The sequence below is a fragment of the Babylonia areolata genome, chromosome 23 (genome assembly GCF_041734735.1).
Source record: "Babylonia areolata isolate BAREFJ2019XMU chromosome 23, ASM4173473v1, whole genome shotgun sequence".
Classification (NCBI taxonomy): domain Eukaryota; kingdom Metazoa; phylum Mollusca; class Gastropoda; order Neogastropoda; family Buccinidae; genus Babylonia; species Babylonia areolata.
The window spans coordinates 29,805,387-29,829,852 of NC_134898.1; the positions used below are offsets into that span (position 1 = coordinate 29,805,387).

The window sequence follows — 24,466 nt, forward strand, 5'->3', positions numbered from 1 at the left end:
TGGAACTGTTCCTCAAAAAAAAAAGAAAAAAAAAAAAAAGGGGGTGCAAATCCACAGCTCATGTTTCGTTTCAAGTTGAGGTTTAAGGTCCCGTAACCATGTACGGCCATCGGGGCAGTGAATTCATATCCACTGTATCTTGGGATCGGCACGAGAAGGCAGAACCCAATCCTCTCCCGCCGTGTTCAGCGTTCCCCTACTGAAGTCAGGTACCCATTCATACACCTGGTTGGAGTGAGGAAAATACCAGCACAGCGTGCCTTTCCCAAGGACACAACACCACGTTCAAACACGGCCTGGAGTTTTTCGGTGCGCCAAGTGCGTGCTGCACACGGGACCTCGGTTTATCATCTCATCCGAATGACTAGATACTCACTCTGACATTGCAGTCTAACGGGAGAAATAAGGGCGAGATCAGGATTCGAACCCAGACCCTCACGGACTCTGTATTGGGAGATAAACGTCTTAACCATTCTGCCACCTTCCTCTGTGCCTGGAACCCAGGTGAACACTGCATCAGGAGTCAGACGGGTGCGGTGGCTGAACGGTTAGAACGCTGGATTCTCACCCGAGTTTCTTGAGTTCGATCCCCGGTTTTGGCGCACCTGGTGGTGTGTGAAGGGTAGGGATTTTTTTCCGATCTCCCAGGTCAACATATGTGCAGACCTGCTAGTGCCTGACCCCACACCCACACCCCGTCCCCCGTGGTGTATATTCGCGTGCAGAATATCAAATCCGCGCGTGAGTTTCAGTTTCAGTAGCTCAAGGAGGCGTCACTGCGTTCGGACAAATCCATATACGCTACACCACATCTGCCAAGCAGATGCCTGATCAGCAGCGTAACCCAACGCGCTTAGTCAGGCCTTGAGAAAAAAAAGGTGAATAAATAACAGATAAGCGTACATAAATAAATAAATAATAATTATAATATAAAAAGGTAGTAGTAGTAGTAATAAAGAAAGAAAGAAGACAACAATGATGATAAATAAGCAAATAAATGTAAAACATGAAGACACACATTCACACATACATCCGCGCGTGAAAGATTCTGTAATCAATGACAGCGTTCGGTGGGGTTGTGCACACACGAACATACCCTGTTTGCATTAACCACGACAGATTCATCAGCTAGTTGATGTTGGTCGTGTAATGGAAATGGCGAAAAGTGGTAACTCTCAGTGCTTTTTTTTTTTTTTTTTTTAAATCGGTTGTTCTGGCCTTATTCTTTGTTCATTTTACGTGTAATGGAAAGGAGAACGACAAAGACAAAACGATTCTGCCACGGCGTCATATTTTTTTTTTTCTCTAACACGTAAACAGTGGTGTACATTAAATTTTAACCCAATGGTCACAGCCCGTCAAGCTGACGCGGAATGAGACGGAGGACTTGCGTCTACTGATCACATAACGCAACACATCTTTTCTTCTTCTTCTGGGTTCATGGGCTTTAACTCTCCCACGTCCCCTCTGCGAACGACCGAGATGGCTTTTTCACGTGTGCTACCAATTTTAACATCCCATGTAGGCAACCATACACCGTTGTCGGGCGTGTGCATGCTTGGCATTTTCCTGTTTCCATTACACACCTATGCTCGGATAGATAACAGGGTCTTTAATGGGGATCAGGCACTGACAGGTCTTCACATCTGCTGGTCTAGGAAATAGGGAAAAAATCTCCGTACCTAACCTACCAAGTGCCTTGACCGGGATACGAACCCTCGGACTGAAAATCCAACGCTTTAACCACTCGGTCCGACAGACCACAAGGATCGCTAGAGAAATTTCTAGACAAGTTAATACACAGAACATCTCCACAGCACCTGACATCACGGGGAACATCAAACTGGGAGAATGTCAGTATCAATATTTTGCGTGGCATCAGGTTTGATTATTAACACCTGTGTAAAAACAGAGAGAGAGAGAAAGGAGGAGAGGGGAGGGGTGGAGAGAACATCCTAGGTTGTTTGAAATATTAATCAAGATTGGTGGATCGGCTCCTTCTTGGCCAGAAAAAGACTTTTTGAAGTGATGGTTGAATCATTTTCCACCACAACCCCTTGTCTCTCTCTTCTTTTTTTTTCCTTTTTTTTTTTACAGGAGGGTGGGGTGCTTTACTTTCTAATCCCACACACAGTTGACAGAATCAGGGAAGACAAAAAGAATCTATGTCAACTGTGTCCTGTCCCATTACACCATATCCGCCTCACACACACACACACACACACGTGTGTATGTGCGTATATATATATATATATATATATATATATATATATATATATATATATATATATATATATATAAGCGGAACCAAAGAAACCAAAATCACCTCGACCGTGTAGCCGTGCAGCGAAAGCAGTCAGACCGAATACACAGGGTTCAGGGGAGCAAATGAAGAACGGGTCAAGTGAATGGTATTCCATGAAAGGAAGCAACAGCACCGATTCAACTAGCTTATCTTGGAACGAGAGAGAGAGAGAGAGAAACTCAACGTTTTTTTATTCAAGGATTAAGATTTTAGACATGCCCTGAGAGAGAGAGAGACAGAGAGAGAGAGAGAACACAGAACGTTTTCTTATATTCGAGGATCATGATTTTAGATATGGCCTGAGAGAGAGAAACAGACAGACAGACAGACAGTGAGAGAGAGACAGAGAGAGAGAGAACTCAGAACGTTTTCTTATATTCGAGGATCATGATTTTAGACATGACCTGAGAGAGAAAGAGAGAGAGAGAGAGAGAGGTGTACTCTCAGCATGGAATGAGAAAGCTATATTTTGATGGATATAGATAGACAGATGTGTGTGTGTGTGTGTGTGTGTGTGTGTGTGTGTGTGTGTGTGTGCTCATCATAGTACGAGACAGAGAGAGAGAGACGAACACGATGATGGTCACAGACAACATAATCATATCATAGTATATCCTGAAAATAATACTAAAAAAAAACATACACAAGGACACCAGCTACAACTTGTTGACTGCAGCCTGCCTGCTACAATGGGTCTGGCAGTGGGTCTGTTTGCTTTTCTTGAGATCAGCATCGGGGTATCTGACGTCACTGACATGAAAGACAGACAACTCAACGAATGTTATTCTAGACAGCGATAACAGCAATGACAAACCCGTGACGAACGGCTGAATAACAGAATTGAAGAAAAAAAACAACACATAATTTATATATCATAAAAAAAGAGAAAAGAAATATCCATATTTCGCCTGTGGAAAACTATGACAACAACGAATATGCTATTCTGGGCAGCAACAACAGCAATGAGAAACCCATAACGAATGGTTAAAATTACAAGACTTAAACAGGAACAAAATATATTTTATTAAAAAGGGGAAAGAAAAAGGAAAAGAAACATCCATATTTCGTTTCTGGAAAACTAGGATAATCAATCAAAACATCCATATTAAATTTTTTTTTTCGTTTCTGGAGAACTAGGATAATCAATGACTGATAATAAATATTCCTGAAACAACAATAAACTTCATTGAAACAAGAGTTCATGGATCGAACGACGGCATACATGAATCTATGTGATATACAACAGCGTAGGTACGTATCACACTACTCCACACAGGAACCTATGTATCAAACTACATCACACAGGAATCCCCTACGCACCAAACTACACCATAGTGGAACATAAGTATCAAACTAAAACATCAAACTACATCACACAGGAATCCCCTACGCACCAAACTACACCACAGTGGAACATAAGTATCAAACTAAACATCAAACTACAGTATACAAGAACCCATGTATCAAAACTACCCCATACATGAACCAATGAATCAAACGACAGCATGTGAAGCAAAGGAAAAGCTTGAGTCATGAAACAATGCCTATCAAGAGTTCCCAGCACGATCGTTACATTTGGGGGACGTGGTTTGTATCCCTGCCAACCACAACCTTATCCCAGGAGCAGAAAATACCGATTTCACAACAAAACCAAACCACCCATGCATGACAATAACAGCAGTACTGTACCCAAATCCTTAAATAACTGATCACACTTGAATGTACGGAAAATGGAAAGGGGGCATTTATTTATATATAAAAAAACCAACAACAACAACAACAAAAACAAAACAAACAAACAAACAAAAAAACCAATAGCATTTGAATGGGTTAAAATTGAACAAGTGTATTTATAAAGAAACAAAACATTTGAATGGAATATAAACGGAAATCGGACATTCATAAAAACAAAAAAAGAAAAGAAATAAAGAATGGATTAAAAATGGAAAAGGGGCATCCACAAAAAATCAAATCTGAATGGACTAAAATGGAAATGGAATGTCAAAAAATATCTGAATTGATTAAAATGGAAATTGGGCATTCATGAAAACATTAGAATTGAATAAAAATGGAAAAGAGGTATTCATAGATGAACGTTTGAATGGATTAAAAATGGAAAAGGGGGGCATTCATTTAAGAAAAAAAAAGTTGAATATTATTAAAATAATCGACAGAATCTCCAAAGACAACGACGACAAAAGGAAATTCATCTAATTATTCAAATAAGTGATGATGAAATAAACAATGCTCAGTTACTACGTGCGATCCTTGATTTTATGACAGGAAAACAAGATGAAAGTTTATGAACAGAGATCGAGTAAACAACCATGGCGAAAAATATGTTCAGTACATCATCAATATCGACAGTCTGACAGATGCAATGCAAAAATAAATCATGTAATGGGAAACAAAGGGAAAACCTGTGCGACTCTTGCAGGCAATGCTGTATTTGACACAGTACAATAGAATGGGGGTGAGGGGGCCGGTGGGGCGGGGGATAAGCTACATCCACTAAAACTAAACCAAAGAAGGATGCTGTCCAAAGGATCTACATGTACATTTCATTACCACTGACCACCAATGAAATTCCAATGGACATTATTTAGTCTTTTATCTTCTTGGGCCACTGTTGGTCTGGCTTGTTCTAACAAATACACTTGCCAGTGTTTATTAAAACCCGGGAAATAATATTTATTTATTTCCTTTTGTGAAGCGACATGTATGTAACATTATATTCAAATTTTCCCCTTTGATTTCATAGCTTACTAATCCGAAGGCAATGAAGTGTCGTGTGTCAAGTGTTTTGTCTTGCTGGTAAGTCTCGAGTACATTGCCCTTTTTTCTTTATCTTTTCTTTTTTCAACCATTTCTTTCCCCATACTGATCCTTTGCTAAGGAGGCAGAGCGCATTATAAATACCAATTAAGACGATGTTGGGTATCATTCTTCATTTTCTTCTCCTTATTTTTATTTGTTTGATTGTTTTTTCTCCCAGTGCATGCGCAGTCTTCAGCCACATCATGTGCATCTGTATCAGCATTTCTTTTGAAAACCAACTGAATTTACTACTACATCAGTAACTGCTTATAAATATTTCAGTCACGTCAAGTAACTATGTGACACGTGGTTTTAAATCAGTGGTGTGATGCTTCATTTTAAGTAAAGGAAATTATGCCACATTACTTTAACTTAAGACCGACACGTCATTTTATTGTGAAAGGAAACAAAGAAGCGAAAACGTTAAAATCCTTCATCTTATTTTTTTTTTCTGACCCCGTAGATTTTGGTTCATCAAATTACTTACTTTCAAGAAATCTCTAACACGATGGCTACAATAATACAGTACACAATCAGTATTCAGTGTGAGGATGTCATGACTTCGTTCAACAAGACAAAATACAGCAGACAAGCAATTGTAGATTGAATGATAATGTACATTTACTATTAAGTAAATGAACTAAAAAGTATCAATGAATAAAGACTAGTCTATGCGAAAGTGTGATATATACCTTTATTTTACATTGTAGCCCAGTATATCTCCATATACATTTGAACACAACAGTAGTTTTGAAAGAAATCTGGCAATCAAAGTATACATGTATACGTATAACAAGAGAACGAAATCTATCTCTTCAATTCTTTTCAGCATTATATCTTTGTCATTTTAAAGTCAAGCATCTCCCCAGCGTCACACACACACACACACACACACACACACACACACACACGCACACACACACACACGCACACACACACACACACCTATGAGCAACCAACATAGATGAATTACACGGTAGACGATATCATTATGAACACATTTTATACATGATCAGCTCATCTTCCTTCTTAATAAAGTTTATCCATGGAGCTATCTAAAACAATATATCCAGCAATATTCACAACATTCCTGTTCCACAAATACAAACTGAACGGCACTGATCCTGCAGAGACAATATCACAACAAGAGTTCAAAAACGTCAAATGTAAAACGTAAATGTAGCTTCATACCAACAGTTTATCCAGCTTCCTAAACAACTATATAATCAATGATATAAAATGTTTGCAAGTGTACATGTGTGTGTAATGTGACACCATTATTCAATATACTGTTGAATGACCTGTTGTTATCATACGACTATGTTTAATTATAGCATGATATGTTAAGCCTATCCTCTATATAATCATGTGTGACTGTGATCACAGTATGAAGGGTTTACTTCCAAGTAACCATTTTACATTGAACGACTGGTTCTTGTGCACTGTTTATGTGTTTTATACGAGAAATTAAATTCACTTATCGCTGATGATGACGAACTCTGTGCTCTTTGTACTTGAATTCGTTTTGATGAATATCATCAGCAGTGGTGAATACGAATAGCACCAGTTCTGCTGAAATATACTTGTACTCTTTGTTACAAAAAATAAATGAATAAATAAAAAGATATATAAAAATGAAAATAAAAACCAAAATAATACTAATAACACTAATACTACTACTACTAAAAAAAAAATAATAATAACAAAAACCCGTACTCCACACTCTTTTAGAAAATGAGGATGGTTGGAGAGAGGGTTCATAAATCGTGGGGGTAGGGTCTAGGGGCGACCTTCCTCAGTTCAGTGAATGACACAGTTCATACTTCATATTGAACTACACAGTTTAGAGTTCAGTGAACGACATAGTTCAGAGTTCAGTGAACTATCGATATTGTTCAGAGTTCAGTGCACGACGCAGTTCAGAGTTAAATGAGCAACATAGTTCAGAGTTCAGTGAACGATTGACATTGATCAGAGTTAAGTGAACGACATTGCTCAGAGTTCAGTGCACGACATTATTCAGAGTTCAGTGCACGACATAGTTCAGACTTCAATGAGCAACATAGCTCAGATTCACTGAACGACATAGTTCAGCGAACGATCTATATTGTTCATGATTCACTACACGACATAGTTCAGAGTTCAGTGCACGACACAGTTCAGAGTTCAGTGAACCTCAGGTTTCAGAGTTCAGTGCACGTGTTGTGCACGACAGAGTTCAGTACACGACATAGTTCAGGGTTCAGTGAACGACCCAGTTCAGAGTTCAGTGCACGACAAAGTTCAGAGTTCAGTGAACGACAGGTTTCAGAGTTCAGCGCACGTGTTGTGCCCGACAGAGTTCAGTGCATGACACAGTTCAGAGTTCAGTGAACGATACAGTTCAGAGTTCAATGCACGACAAAGTTCAGAGTTCAGCGAACGACATAGTTCAGAATTCTGTCTGCAAAAACATAAAGACAAACAAATATAAATTGCACGGGGTTGTGCTTTTGAAACAACGTTGCTGAAAACTGAAGAGCAAGAAACAGAATGGATCAGACCTCTAAGGGCAGTAACCGAGGTCAGAACGCTTCGTAGCTCCTGTTGAATGGATTGGTGGTGAGGGGTGCGTGGATTGTGATGTGCACAGAATGTGCGCGTGCGTGCGTTCATGCGTGTGTGTGTGTGTGTGCGTGCGTGCGTGTGTGTGTGTGGGTGTGCGTGTGTGTGTGCACTAACAAAAAAACAAAAACAAAAAAAACAAACTATAAAATGTCAATACTGCTCTGAGGTATGTTTATAGCCTGTCGTAAAAGCAGCACGAGCGACGGCTATGAACCCGACTTTTCTCTCCCTTAAACCCAAGAGAAGCTGAAAACCCCAGATCCCCACAACACTAAGCAATAAATACATGATACCATATTCGTGTTTGTTTCCATAACATATTCATGTTTGTTACCACAACATGCTGATAAACATGGAGGGGAAAAAAACACACACAAAAAAACCAAAAACAAACGTTTCTGCGAATAATTATGGGTTCGCACGAACAGCTACCAAGCCCTAAAAAGGGACACCGAGTTGCTCAGCCCCAGGCTGGTCCCTTTACGTTAACTACCAAACCTCACACGGCTCAACAGTTTTGGAGATGACGTAGAAATGGAAATGGTCCGAACCCACCGTTGTTTGACCCAATAGTCAGTCAGTTAGGAGTTCCGTTCTTACAAGTCCACGCGTTTTCTTCAGACCATTTACACATTCCAATGTTCTGGTTCCGAATGCCCTTTCACAGTTTTCATTGGCTCTATTAAATCGTTATCATGATGACACATTCATTTTCCATGAGCAACATTACCATTGGTATTTTTTCTAGTCAACAGACAACAGATTTTGGCGGAGGTATGTGCGATGGCATAAGTTTAAAATGGTGACGTGAAGTTCATGTCACAATGAAGCTGGGGTCCGTGTGATGATAACGTTGGGCTGAAGTGCTGACAAAGATGACAAGTTCATGTGATGACGCAGAGTTCACGTGATGACGCAGACTTCCTTTAAAGACGTAGGGTTCATGTCATGATGTAGGGTTCATATGATGATGTAGAGTTTCACGTGATGACGTAGAGTTCCTTCAATGACGTAGAGCTCATGTTATAACGAAGAGTTCCTATCATGACGCAGAGTTCGCGTGATGACATATTTATATGACGTGAGCACAGCTAGCCGAGTTCCCACTAAGGAAGTGCTCTGCACCTGGACGTCATCCTCCACGCCCCAACCCCCATCTTGCGCTCGTTCCTCCCTCCCCCACCTACGCCACCACCCTAAAGAAAAAAAAAAGGATTAACTCCTAGTCATTTTTAAAAAATACAAATATCTATATTCCGCCAAACAATTAACAGTCAGCTGTCGTGGTTTGAAGGCAGTTTTCACATATATATTTCCTTTGAGCACAGCAGCAATCAGTGCAGCTGGAGACAAGAGTTGTTTTTTTATGCACCCCAATGGTGCTCCTGCTCTGCTGTCAGTATGGTGTAACACAACGGTCAGAAGGGTAATTTCTGAACATATGTTTGACATAATATATATATATATATATATATATATATATATATATATATATATATATATATATATATATATATATATACTCAAGACAGACAGATAGATAGATATTAATACACACGCACGCACGCACGCGCCCATGCACACACACACACACACACACACACACACACACAAACGCTCGCGCGCGTACACACAGACACAGAACGCACTGTTCGTATTTTGCTTCGAGCAGTCTACACATCAAACACATTTTCATACTCCCTTTCTTATTCAACAGTTGTTGTTGTTGTTGTTGTTGTTGTTGTTGTTGTTTTTGTGCATCCAACCAAGACCACACAGCCAGGAATGTCATCAAGTCATGAAATTCGTGTCAGAAATGAATAATTATAAACACGGAGCTCGTTCCATGACCTCTGCTGAAGTTACATACAATTTCCGTGAGTGTTCTTGAACATGACCTCAGCCTGCGCTTCTTGTTGGTGACGTCAGCATATCAACCGAATCATGCAAACAAATATAGCAAACATAATATCAACATTTTGATCTGTTCTGCGGAAACATGAACACATCGTCATTGTCAAAGATTAGTTTGTGTGAAATCACAGTTCGATCAAATACCGTTTCTGTTAAATGATCCCACCATTAATCGGATTTTTTTGACGGTATTTTGTAATATGCAGTAGTTTTTCACAGTGTGATTCATACAAAACACATGACTTCTAATTTAAAGAAGAAAAAAAAAGTAAAGAAAACTGGTTCTCAAAACTGAATGGTTTTACTAGGGGGTTGGAAGGGGGGTATAGAATATCACTGACATGAACACTGTGGTCCCCAGCACACATGCCTGTTCACACTGTGCTCTCAAACAGACTCGTCTGTTCACAACACATGTCCCAAACAGACAGGTCTGTTTACCCTGAGGTCTCAGAAAGACCAGTCTGTTCACAATGTGGTCTCAAACAGACCAGTCTGTTCACAATGTGGTCCCCATCAGACAGGTCTGTTCACACTGGTTTCAAAAAGACCGGTCTATTTACAATCTGGTCCCCAACAGACCGGTCTGTTCACACTGGTCTATTTACAATGTGGTTCCCAACAGACCTGTCCATTTATGCTGTGGTACCCCATCACACCGGTCTGTTCACATTGTGGTCCCCCATCAGACAGGTCTGTTCACACTGTGGTCCCCATCAGACAGGTCTGTTCACACTGTGGTCCCCATCAGACAGGTCTGTTCACACTGTGGTCCCCATCAGACAGGTCTGTTCACACTGTGGTCCCCAACACACCGGTCTGTTCACACTGTGGTCCCCATCAGACAGGTCTGTTCACATTGTGGTTCCCCAACAGACTGGTCTGTTCACACTGTGGTCCCCAACAGACTGGTCTGTTCACACTGTGGTCCCCAACAGACTGGTCTGTTCACATTGTGGTTCCCCATCAGACAGGTCTGTTCACATTGTGGTCCCCAACAGACAGGTCTGTTCACATTGTGGTTCCCCAACAGACTGGTCTGTTCACACTGTGGTCCCCAACAGACTGGTCTGTTCACACTGTGGTCCCCAACAGACTGGTCTGTTCACAATGTGGTTCTCATCGAACCGGTCTGTTTACACAGTGGTTCCCAACAGACCTGTCTGTCGGTTTGTACACTATTGGTCCCCCCCCCCCCCCACCAACAGACCAGTCTGTTCACAATGTAATCCCCAAACAGACTGGTCTGTTCACACTGTGGCCTCCCTTCTCTCCTGGTCAGCGTCACACGGTGTCAGTGTTGTTCTCTCAGTGTCAAAGTCCCGAGAAGACGCGAAGCGAGGCAAGTGACATATCAGTTCTACTCCATCCAGATGTCTTCGGTCGGGTGGGTGAAGGCCATGTACTCCTGGTAAAACCTCTTGAATGCGTTACTGCAACAACAACAACAACAACAACAACACACATGCGCACGCCCACACGCATACATATACGCGCGCGCAAACACACACACACACACACACACACACACACACACACACACACACAAAATTAAAGAGTTTTGATTTTGAAGATTTACTACCCAGTCACCCCTGTTGGGGCAAGGGGGGCATGTGTTGCAACAACAAACAAAACAACAACAAATTAAAAAACAAAACAAAACACGTTTAACATTTTTACTGACCACAACGCACAAAAAATTGTCATTATTCTTGGCATTCAATAGCTCAGATTAGCTCAGAGTTCAGTCGAATGTTCTTGCCTGCAGAATATAGATTATACAGTTTATCCTTTTCTAAAAGAAGAATGTAACAATCGTTGGCAAGATTTGGGGCTGAAGAGTGTGTCTACAGTTACCTGTCCAACTGTTCCTCCCAGTCCTTGGTTTCCATCTCAATGATTTTCTCGTTAATATCGAGAAGAAGTGGTGGAGGCTTTTTTTTTTAATCAATAAACAGATCAGTTCAGAACTGATTTCATATATTGCAAGCATTCCTTACAAATAGATAAAAGCAGCGTTTGATAAAAATCTTCCTAGTAAAAACAAAACAACAACAAAACAAAACAAAAACACAACGTTATCATACTGAATGGAAGACAAGTCTCTCTTGTCAACAGGAAATGATGTAATGACGACAAGGGAAATAATGTCAGGAACATTCCTTAGTATTCAAATTTAGTCAACTATAAGACAGGATTCTTTTCATCCATTTCATATTGGAGTAGTGGGGAGAAAGAAGAGCTGGTGCTGGTACTGCTGGAACTGCTGCTGATAACGAAAAGGTTGATGATGTAAACGTCGACAACGACAACGATGTTGATGCTGGTAACGACGATGACGACAATAACCACGATGGTGGCAATGTCACGTCATGGAAGTCCATCGCGAATGATGAAGACGTCAGTGGCTACGGAGGAGATCAGAACGTTACTCAAAGGCTGACTCACAAATGCGGCCGCACTGTGGGGAGACAACAGCAAATGATACTTCTCGTCTCCACGCTTTGCAGGAGTATCGCTTCTGGTCGAGGTTCTGAATACGTCTCTCTTCAAAAGCCAGAAGTCTCTTGGCGCCAGGTGCTCCCATCACTCACGAGGGTTTCCAACCCGAGGATGACAGTGCTGCAGACTCTGAGGGAAGCTTTTAGGGCAGCTCCTTGAAGCGTATTAGACAGATGTCTTCTGATGTTCCTTGCGCCAGCATCCAGCTTGGAGAAGATGTCTACTTTTGGTAAATGCTTGTCTCCATTCCAACAAATTCAGATGGTGGTAAAGGACACGACTAAACTAATAACGCAAATGATGAATATAGTAATTACAGTAAACACACACACACACACACACACACACACACACACACACACACACACACACACACACACTATCTCCATCCCTAATCTTCCCCCCACTCGGGCCATGGGAACATCGGAAAGACCCACTACTCACCTCAGGGCGTCCCTGGGTCTGTGAGTGGAGTAGTCACTGTGGAGGACGTGGCAAGCAACACACACACACACACACACACACACACACACACACACACTCACGATCTCAATCCCTTGGGCCATGGGCACATCGGAAAGCCCTGCTACTCACCCCAGGGCGTCTCTGGGTCTGTGAGTGGAGTAGTCACTGTGGAGGACGTGGCAAGCAACACACACACACACACACACACACACACACACACACACACACACACACACACACACACGATCTCAATCCCTTGGGCCATGGGCACATCGGAAAGCCCTGCTACTCACCCCAGGGCGTCTCTGGCTCTGTGAGTGGAGCGGTCACTGTGGAAGACGTGGCAAGCAAAGCGGAGTTCTCTTGGGTGCTTGGTGATGAAGGCGAAATACCTGAATAGGCCATATTACAGTTTAGTAGGTTACATTGGTTTGTTTCTGGTCTGTGTGTGTGTGTGTGTGTGTGTGTGTGTGTGTGTGTCTGTGTGTGTCTGTGTCTCTGTCTCTGTGTGTGTATTTGTGTGTGAGGCATATTTTGTGCTTTTAAAGTATGATTATTTGTTAATATTTGCAGTCGGTATAACTGTTTTGGTATACATATCGAATTATTTTTCTCGAATGTCTTCATCTACTTTCCTATGCCACTATGTACAATTGTATGTGTATTATTTTATGGGAGGTGGCTGGAGCCCATTTTCATATCGGGATGTTGCGCCATACAAGTATCATAATTATCATCATCATTAGTTGTAGTATAGTAGTAGAAGTGGTAGTATTTAAAAAAAAAAAAGGATGACAGCTTCTGTATCCACTGTTGTAGTGTATCGCTCCAATAAACGCAGGCGCTTAAGAGCCCACAGTATGAAGAGTCTATGCTATACAAAAAATACCGCATATCATTATCATTATCGATATCATCATGATCATTACTATGATTATCGGTGATGACAGCTTGTATACCTGTTATTGTTGGGGTGAGTTCCACAGAAGGAGATGTTCTTCAGGGCGAAGAAATTGCTGAACTTTTGGCTCTCGTGCTGAGAGGAGGAAGTAAAACAAAGCGACAACACACATCAATAACTGCTGATGGATGATATGAATAACGTGTCTCTGTGTGTGTGTGTGTGTGTGTGTGTGTGTGTGTGTGTGTGTGTGTGTGTGTGTCTGTGTCTGTGTCTGTGTGTCTGTGTTTGTGTCTGTGTGTGTCTGTGCGTGTCTGTGTATGTGTGTTTGCATGCACTTGTGCGAACAGGCTGCACGTGGGAAAATATCTTCAATTAGGATACATAGGGGAGTAGGAGAAGAATGAGGAGGATGAGAAGGAGAAGAAAGAAGAGGAGATGAAGAGATGAGAAAGTACAAACGGAAAGAGTGTGTGGGGGGTTGGTGGGGGGGGGGGGGTGAGAGAATAAGAAAGAAGAAAGAACAGGTGGAGAAAATGGGGAAGTTGAAGAGTAGAAGCTGAAAGCGGAGGAGGAAGACGAAAAAAAAAAGAGAGTGGGACAGGAGAAGAATGAATGGAATTAGAAGAAGGACTAAAACCATAATTTATCGACAACTAATGAGAACAGAGCGACAGAGAGACAGAGCGAGAGAGAGAAACAGACAGACAGACAGGCAGACAGAAAGCGACAAAGAGGCACAGAGAGAGACTGACAGAGAGAAAAACAGAGACTGAAACAGAGAGACAGACAAACAGACAGACAAACAGATGGACAGACAGAGACAGAGAGTGAGAAGGACACACAGAGAGACAGAAACAGACAGACAGACAGAGACAGAAACACACAGACAGAGACAGAAACACACAGACAGAGACAGAGAATGACACAGACAGAGACAGAGAATGACACAGACAGAGACAGAAACACACAGACAGAGACAGAAACACACAGACAGAGACAGAGAATGACACAGACAGAGACAGAGACAGACAGACAGACAGACAGACAGAGCACTTACTCCCTCCTTGCTCTTGTCGATCATCCTGATCCCGTACTGGTTAATCTCCAATGTGCACAGGGAGGCCGCTTTGACTCGACCCTGCTGCGCTACCTGCATGCAGGACACCCAATACACACAGTTTCAGCTTCAGTTTCAAAGGAAAAAAAGAAAAGAAAAGAAAAAAAAAATATATATATATATACACACACACACACACACACACACATAAGGAGCATGACCGGGTTGCACGAGATGATCTTTTGCAGCGCTAAGTTTGCTTAGACTAGAGTTAAGAATGTCATGTCAGTTCCTAAGTCTATGGAATTTACTGTGTCGTGGAGTTAGTTGGGAATACGCTCAAAGATAAGCAAACTTAGCCGGTGCTGCTAAGTTCGCTCATGCAATGACCGCCACCCCAGCTGTCTGACCTGTGCATAAACCCAACAGGCTGATCAGGGTCTTGAAAGCCTGTAATAAAATCTTATGATCATGAGATGAAAAATAAATGTAATTAAACAAAATAAACCAGTAAATGTATTGAATTTATATATATATATATATATATATATATATATATATATATATAATGAAGTGGAAGATATATATATATATATATATATATATATATATATATATAATGAAGTGGAAGATATGTAGAAGGCAAATGGCTGAAATATAACAAACCACAGCAACAAAAAATGGGCTCTCTCTCTCTCTCTCTCTCTACTTTGTATATACGACGTGCATCATCATCACCACCACCACCACCACCACCACCACCATCATCATCATCATCATCACAAAAGTCTTCAATGTTATATTCATATCTTCAGCAACGCCTCTTTGCTGAATAGAATACCTTATTGATGGCTTGACACAGAGCAAAGTCGCCACTAGATGACGTCACTTCCACTGCTCCCAGAAACCTCATGGTGAACTTCCAGTGTTCGTCATCTCCGTCTGTGACAACGTCATCACATCATCAGCTTTGCTGACGTCATACAGAAGTTTTCTTTTTCTTTTTTTTTTCCACCTTCTTTGTTGTGTTTTGTTGTATTGTCACCGGTTTGTTCATGTTCAGTCAGTCTTGGGTTGTGCTGTGCTGTGTCGCGCTGTTTTGTGTCGTCCTGTATTGCGTTTTGTTTTGCTGCCCTGTGCTGTGTTGAGCTGGGTGATCTCCCAGAAAACTGATAGAAATTTTTCAGCTCTGCGGTCTAGTGCTGTTCACAGCTGCTTTTCTTACAGTATTAGTTCACTTTGGGCTGTGATTGTGTTGTGCTGTGTTTCGTTGTGAGGAGATGTATGTCGCTATGCACCCCCTCCGTCTATTGTAGTGTGTGTGTGTGTGTGTGTGTGTGTAATTTTGAATACTGAAAAGAGTTTGTGTCTCTGACTTCGTGCCTTCTAGAAGCTTTGACATGTGACTCCGTTCTGCCTGCTCTCCCTTAGTCCCGTATCAATGCACATCATTATCCTCGGATGCGAAGTGTCTTTTTACAGCAACTTCAACCCAAACCAAATAAATGTTCCGTGACAACCTACTTACCGGAGTCCTCCAGAAAGGTGAGGTCATTGGCGTACATGGCGGGGAAGATTCCCCTCTCTCCAGACCTGAGGTTGATGCCTGCAACAGTCACCGTCATCATCATCATCATCATCGTAGCCATCATTATTGACATCACTTGTCGTTGCTTGTTGTCATCTTCATCGTCATCGTCTTTATCATCACTGTCGTCTTCCAGTTCATTATCATCCGCCTACTCATTCATCGTCGAAATATATCATAATCGTCATGTCACCCACCATCATTATCAACGTTACTGTCACCATTGTCACAACAGTCATCATCATCATCATCATTTCCATCACCATCGTCATCATCTCGTCTTCAGATAGATGATATCATGATGAGGATACCTGCGACGAAAGTGATGTCTTTAAATCACAATAACATAACTGAATTACATTGATATTGTCGTGGTTATCATCCCCATCATCATCATCATCATCACCATCATCGCCGTAGAAGATTCAGACCAAGCTTTTTCACATGAGCAAGCCGATTCAAAACAGTGATTCCTTAGAATGAATACACATCATTTTCGTTTAAATCTATTCACACTGGGGACTCTCTCTCTCTCTCTCTCTCAGCTTGAAATCGAAGACGAAAACCATGTTTTGTTTGTCTGTTCAGCTTATGTAGCTTTACGCAACGAGTTCTTTCCGGATGAGTCCGAGACTCATAAATTGCCTGCACTGATGGGAGCTGATGACGACGAGACCGTGTCAAAGCTTTCTCGCTTTCTGTATAGTTTTTAAACTGCGCTCTGAGCGTACACGCCGAAGTTGGCTTCCAAGTTGCATCCAGCATTCCATTCTGATACTCGTGATGTTAGTGTGAATTATCCTTTGCTACGCTTCATGACAATGTCTGTCTACTTGAAAATGATTTCTTTTCTTTTTCTCTTTTTTTTTTTAACGCTGAATAACCTATTCCCCAACTCCCCATTGAAATGAAGCTTATGTGTTTCTTCAGTAAAACATCATCATCATCATCATCTCTCTCTCTCTCTCTCTCTCTCTCTCTCTCACACACACACACAAATATATATATATATATATATATATATATATATATATATATATATATATATATATATATATACATCGCACTGGGCAGGGTTGCATGAGTAATCACTGCAGTGCTGAAGAACGTTCCAAAATCTAATGGAATTGCCACACACTTCGGGAAAGAAAACAACACCAACGCAAGCTTAGCGCACTCAGCAATGATCACTCATCTCAGCAAAACAAACAACACCACTCCAACCCTGGTGAACTGTGACCTATGACCTATCTGACTGACTGACCTTCACACCAGAGGTCGTCGTACTCCCTGATGACGTGGAGGGGGTCTCCGATGCCCACATGCACCTCGTCGGCGTGTCGCGGGATGAAGCGGTGCATTCCCCTGTGGGTGACCTCCACGTCCTGGTATGGTCCGCACACACTGGGCATCCTCTGCCGTCCACCCCCTGCCGAAAATAACCCCACGGATAAAACTTTTTTTTTAAAGAAAAAAAAGTTGTCCATGACAAGGGAGTGAGGTGTGTGTGTGTGTGTGTGTGTGTGTGTGTGTGTGTGTGTGTGTCTGTGTGTGAAAGAGAGAGAGTATGTGTGTGTGTGTGTTTGTGTGTAGGGAGGGAGTGATGGAGTGAGAGAGAAAAAGACTGAGAGGAGAAAAAGGCGAAAAGAGTGAGACAAAGACAATGGAAATGGGAAAAGGGGGCAGAGAGAGAGGAAGATGAAGAAGAAGAAGCAGAATGAGAATAAGACACACACACACACACACACACACACACACACACACACACACACACACACACATCCCCACTACACCACACCCCTTCCTCCCCACCACCCCACATCACCCCCCAGCCCCCGCACACACAAACTCACCACCGCCATCCGAGTTTTTCCGCCGACGTGGCTGTTGCTGTTGATGCTGATGACCGTGCCCACCGCGCACTGCGTGAGAGGAGGAGGAAGAGGAGGAGGAGGATACGAAGGAGGAGGGGGTGAAGGAGGAGCAGGAAGGGAGGGAGGTGGGCGGGGAGGGGCGTGGTGGAGGCCTGCAGGAGGCCTGGCTGCTGCTGGGGGCCTGGGCCTCTACCTCCTCCTCCTCCTCCTCCTCCACACTGGCGGCTGCTCCGGCCTCGGATAACACGGAGGACGTGCTGACGGTACGGCTCCGGCCAGACACCACTGAGGACTGGCTGGCTTCACGGCTCCTGCGTGGTGTGTGTCGTCGTCATCATCATCATCATCGTTATCATCGTCGTCGTCGTCGTCATCATCATCGTCGTCATGTCATCATCATCGTCGTCGTCGTACATAAGGAGTTGTAACCATCATCGTCATCATCATCGTTATCATCATCATCACTGATCATCATCGTTGTCGTCAAGATCATCAGCATCGTCATCGTCGTCGTCGTTGTAGTAGTAGTAGTGAGTAGTTTGTCCATTCTGTACAATTTGCGAATTGCACACAGTACTCATGGTATTTTGTTTAACACACACATGCGCACGCACACGCAAGTCAATTAAACAATAAACCAACCAATCATTAAAAAAAGAGAAAATTTTTTTTTTAAAACCACGGTCTTCCAATCAACCAAACCAAACAAGCCAACAACAACAAAACACAAAGCCAATCAAAAAACACCACCCAACACGAGACGTGACCAAAAAATACCCCCACCAATCACAAGCCGCCACACACACAGACCTGGTGGTGGGGCCAGAAGAGGAGGAGGCGTAGCCAATCAGCAGACGTTTCTTATCGAAGAGGTGGGCCACGTGTTTGTGTATGTACGGATACTGCTGGGCCGCATTCACCTCGTGGGCAGATGAGGAGGAGGAGGGGTGGAAGACTTCGTCACTGGCCTCCTTGATGAGGGCCTCTTGGATCTCGTCAAAGATGGAGCGAACGTGGGTGGATGAGGCTGTGGCCAGACCTGGAATGAGGTTGTTGTTGTTTGGGGAGATAGGGGGTGTGGGGGTTGGCGAGGGGGGTAGGGGGGGGGTGTTTAGTTTCAGTTTCCAGTTTCTCAAGGAGGCGTCACTGCATTCGGACAATGATATCCATCTACGCCTACACCACATCTGCTAGGCAGATGCCTAACGACCAGCAACGTCGATCAGTATCCCAACGCGCTAAGTCAGGCCTAGAGTGCAGGCCTGTATATTTGTGTACATATCAGAGTAAGTTTCATCTCCAGACTTTTGCCAGGGGTCAACCCTTTTGTTGCTATGGCTGTTGCCATGTGATTTTTTGTTTGTTTGTTTGTTGCTATTTTATTTTCATTAGTATTATTATTATTATTATTTATTTTATTTTTAATTATATTATTATTATTTATTTATTTATTTATTCATTTTCTGTTCTTTTCTTTTCTTTTCTTTTATTTATTTTTTCTCAAGGCCTGACAAAGCGCGTTGGGTTACGCTGCTGGTCAGGCATCTGCTTGGCAGATGTGGTGTAGCGTATATGGATCTGTCCGAACGCAGTGACGCCTCCTTGAGCTACTGAAACTGAAACTGTTGTTGTGGTCGTTTCAGTGCGGCAAGTACATGCTATGCACGGGACCTCGGTTTACCATCTCATCCGAATGACGAGACAGACGCTCAGTTTGATTTTCCAAACTTGGGAGAAAAGGCAAGAGCGGGATTCGAACGCAGACTCTCAAGGTCACTGTATTGGCAGATATTGGTCTTAACCATTCCGCCACCTTGCTCCTTGGAATGAAGAAATGTATGGATGAAGGAATGCATGAGTGAAGGGATGTATGAATGAATGGATCGATGAATGATGGTATTTTTTGTCATCGTTTTTCATTCTCTCTCTCTATATATATATTACATTTTCCCAGACTTTCCCCTTTCAAGGGCTTGACAGAAGAGAAAAAAAAAACATGCATGACTTGCTTAGACTATCACTATCAAAAATAAAAATTCATTCATTCATTCATTCATCTCTCTCTCTCTCTCTCTCTCTCTCTCTCTCTCTCTCATTTTGTCGGTTTTCTTGAAAGATATATTTTGTGTCTGGCACAGCAATAGATTCCAATTTTCCATCAAATATACTTTCTGACTACCTTGCGTGCGTGCGTGTGCGTGCATGCGTGCATGCGCGCGTGTGTGTGTGTGTGTGTGAAATATACTTTCTGACTACCTTGCGTGCGTGTGTGTGTGTGTGTGTTTGTGCGTGCGCGCGCGTGCGTGTGTGTGTGTCAAATATACTTTCTGACTACTTTGCGTGCGTGCGTGCGTGCGTGTGTGTGTGTGTGTGTGTGTGTGTGTATGTGTGTGTGTGTGTCAAATATACTTTCTGACTACCTTGCGTGTGTGTGTGTGTGTGTGTGTGTGTGTGCGCGCGCGCGCGCGCGCGCGTGTGTGTCCGCGTGTGTGCGTGTGTGTGTGCGTGTGTGTGTGTGTGTGTGTGTGTGTGTGTGCGTGCGTGTGTGCGTGGATGCATGCTCCCCTACCCTGATGTTTTCTGGGTATCTCGGGCAGTTTCCGTGGCCGACGCGGCACCTTCAACTGACTGCTGTGGACACTGCTGACGCCGCCGGACGTGGCGCTGCACGTGCTGGTGCACGTGGGGGCGGCGGTCACGTGACTGCTGACGCGACTTCCGGATCCGGTGATGGTGGAAGCCAGAGTGACGTGTTCCTGCATGGGAGAGGGGGTGACATCACAGGCTAGCGTGTAGGGGCCTTGGTATCTGGTGCGCTGAAAGGAGTCACAGGAGAGTTAGATTTTGCATTTTGTGGATGACAGCCGTGCTCACAAACAAAACTTACAAAAAAAGGTTCTCGAAAATATTCGAACCTTGCACAACCTTTGCCATTAAAGTGGCCCGGGGAGTTCTTCAAATTATAGCCTTGATCACAATAACAAATCTTACAACAACAAAAAAGGTTCTGGAAAATATTCGAACCTCGCTCAGACTTTACCAGTAAAGTCATCCCGGGGAATTGTTCCAGCGTTGTATCCTATTTTCTGCTTGTTTATACGCAGTTTAACAGTCAAACGACCAGCCTTGATTTCACTGGGATTTGATGGTCAAGTATTACTTAGTCATAACATGAGTAGGAACAAGTGTGCTAAAACTGTTGAAGTGAACATGTGTGCAATGAAATCCGGAGTTAGGACACTTAGAGAATCCTATTGGTAAATGGGCATTGACTTTGAGAGTATATATCCAGTGTTAACCTAAAGAAATGTATTATACTCTAAAGCTGAACACCAAATAGTAGTCCACATGAGAAGAGCTGTCTAGAGGAACTCACTGAAGTCATGACAGCACGAGACAGTATAAGAAGCCCCAAATCCGGTGACTAGCCATACAACAACAACAAAAATTATTCACAACAAAAAATATCAACGTGCTAAATATTTAGAATATTATGCATCATACTCGCCACCAGAATGTCTGATCATATGTCCTGATTCTACGTTCAAGAGATTAGCACCCAAAACACATGCTCTTGTTAAACAGCTGTTCACACTCAGTGAATGTTTTGACACAAAATGCATGATCAACCAGGCTCCAGAGAGAATGGACGCCAAAAACAAACAAACAAACGAACAAAAACATGATGCACTCGAGGCGAAGTCGACGCGGGAAGAAGAAGAGGGAGAACGAACACACATCTTACAGTGTCATCAACAGCTGTTCACACTCTTGAGTGTCCGCAATATAAACAGCGTTTACAGTGCCCCAAAAAGACTGGATGCCAGAAGTCGCAATGCTGTGATGGAGAAGTCCTTCTTTAACCGTGCACACACTATACCCTAGCCGTACACCATACCCATACACACCACCCGTATCATGGAGCAACGGGGTACATGCCCTACACACCCTACGCCCCACACATTCCCACCCACAACTCCTGTACTATAGACAGACAGGGTATTTTGCCCAATGCACCGCACATATCCACCCACACCACCTGCATTATGGACCACGGGGGTACTAACCTTATAATCCCCATATTTTATACCCACCCACACTACCTGCATTATTGATCAACTGGATACATGCCCTGCGCACCATATGCCCCGCCCATACCCACCCACATTCCCTGTATCATAGACAAACGGGTACAGTCCTATGCATCCCTTGACCCGCACATACCCATCCACATCCACATACCCATCCACACCATCTATGTTAAGACAAACGGGGTACTTGGCCTAAGCACACAATGACCCGCACATACCCCTATAGCTCTATTATTGACGAATGGGGTACTTGCTCAATTATCCCAACGACCCACACATACCTACTCACATCATGCGCCCTGTATGAAAGAGGGGTACATGCCCCATGCACCCTTTAAACCAACCCGGACCACCTGTGCAATGGACCAACGGGATATTTGTCCCATGCACCCTTTGTACAATCCCAGACCACCTACACTAGCAACCAGAGGGGTACTTGCCCCATGCACCCTTTACACCAACCCAGACCACCTGACCAGAGACCAGAGGTGTACTTACACCACGCAACCTATGTAAGAAGGGTACTTGCCCCATGGACCCTACATAACAAGAGGGGTACTTGCCCCATGCACCTTATACACCAACCTAAACCACCTGCACGAGGCACCACAGGGGTACTCACCCGCTGCCCCTCCAGACGCAGGCCGGACGTCTTGCCCCCCATGCCGGGCTCACAGTCAGGGGAACTGCCAGACGCCCCTCCCGTCTCCTCCGCCGCCACCACCACCGCCCTCCCCCTGGGGGCGGGGGAAGAGGTGGAGCTGGGCGGGGAAGGGGTGGGGGGACACATGGGGACGATGTGAGAGATGGACACGTCCTCCACACTCTCGTTATCGTCGTCGTCATCGTCGCCATCGCTAACGCTCCCTCCGCGTCCTTCTGGGGCTTTGAAGCATCTCGGCTCTTGGACCGGAGGGGTGGAGGGGAGGGAAGAGGGCGGGGTGGTAGCGGCGGAGGAGGAGTCGTCTGCCCTTCGTTTGGTGCCGTGGGCTAAGGTGGCCGTGTCGCGCTCATAGGGTGGGGGGGAGAGAGGGCGTGCTGTGGCGGTGGTGGAGGGCTGGGTAGTGGAGGTGATGTACTCTGTGGTCAGGTTGGAGTTGAGCTCTGCGTTCCACCGACAGGCCCCCCGCTGCTCCTGGGCGGGGAAGGTCTCCGCTGTTCTGGGAGGCACGGGGGAGGGGGAAGATGTGGCTGAGGGGGAGGTGTTGGTGCAGGTGACGCTGTTGCCCTGGTTGTCAGGGACGTGGCCCTGGTTGTAGATGTCCCTGGCGGTTTTGGAAGGGACGGGGCAGGGACAGGCTCCGGAGGGCGGGAGGGAGGCGGGGGCGGAGGAGGAGGACACCTTGTTGTCATCGAAGGCCCTCAGCTTCGCCTCCTCCTCTTCCTCGGCGGATGAGGAAGAGGAGGAGGAAGAAGAGGAGACGGTGGAATCCTCTGAGTCATCCGGGGAGAGGTCAGCGGCGAGCCTGGGGGGAGGAAGAGAAGAGAGTTTGCCGGTGAGACACACAGACCACAGACACAGGGCCAGGAACAGGGGGTAAGCCAACATAAGAAGGGAGGTCACCAGAGCGTTCCAACTGTCGGACATTGTTGTCCTGTCCCACGCCTCACTTCACACTCACACACACCACTCTCTACCCACTACACTGTATGATAGTCACGGTCGTGTCCAACTATGGGCCATTAGAACAGCAGAGGATGCAACTGCTGTCCCGGACTACTAGAATTTGATCATAGTGGAGAGTGTCTTAAGACCCAGATCACATCCCAATTCTCTGCCCACTACACTGTATGATAGTCAGTCATGTCCAACTATGGGCCATCAGAACAGAAGAGGAAGCAACTGCTGTCCGGAATGCTCCAATTTGATTAAAGTGGACAGTGTCTTGTCCGAGTTACATCCCAACCCTCTCGGACAAGACAGCCTCAGGATAGTCGGCGTTGGGTTGGTCCCCAAAGGCCAACTAGCCACTAAGGCTGCAGCACTAAAGCCAGTGCAATCCTGCCTCCTAGTCACAGTCCCTCACAAAAGACAAAGCTGTGAATGAATTCCCACTGCAGTGGAGAAACCAGACAGCTCTCACTACACTGTCTGTAATAACTCAAAACCACGCCTGACAACAATAAGCAGAGAATGGAGACAAAAATATTATGCAAAGAGCGAATTCTACACAATCGATGGTTTTCTGGTCGCCGGGAATCGACTGTGACACACGGATGCAAGTTGATTATAATCACGAAGGTGTATGACACATTCACACTGATCATCGCAAAGATGCATCACATATCAAAACCCAAGTTGTTTACATTACCACACATACATGTAGACACCAACACACGCG

General features: G+C 44.0%; 1 protein-coding gene across 1 annotated transcript in view; it reads right to left on the reverse strand.

Moving 5' to 3' along the window:
- Window positions 1-10,966: 10,966 nt before the first annotated feature.
- LOC143297634 (uncharacterized) overlaps window positions 10,967-24,466 on the reverse strand; it is a 37,176-nt gene continuing 23,676 nt past the window's right edge. Inside the window, exons 2-12 of the mRNA XM_076610052.1 lie at window positions 22,747-23,590; window positions 20,603-20,849; window positions 18,844-19,072; window positions 18,197-18,344; window positions 17,424-17,544; window positions 16,100-16,177; window positions 15,413-15,513; window positions 14,572-14,664; window positions 13,570-13,646; window positions 12,904-13,002; window positions 10,967-11,076 (exon numbers count right to left, since the gene is read on the reverse strand). Coding sequence (XP_076466167.1) covers window positions 11,004-11,076; window positions 12,904-13,002; window positions 13,570-13,646; window positions 14,572-14,664; window positions 15,413-15,513; window positions 16,100-16,177; window positions 17,424-17,544; window positions 18,197-18,344; window positions 18,844-19,072; window positions 20,603-20,849; window positions 22,747-23,590 — 2,110 coding nt within the window. The 3' untranslated portion in view covers window positions 10,967-11,003. The remainder of the gene's footprint in view (window positions 11,077-12,903; window positions 13,003-13,569; window positions 13,647-14,571; window positions 14,665-15,412; window positions 15,514-16,099; window positions 16,178-17,423; window positions 17,545-18,196; window positions 18,345-18,843; window positions 19,073-20,602; window positions 20,850-22,746; window positions 23,591-24,466) is intronic.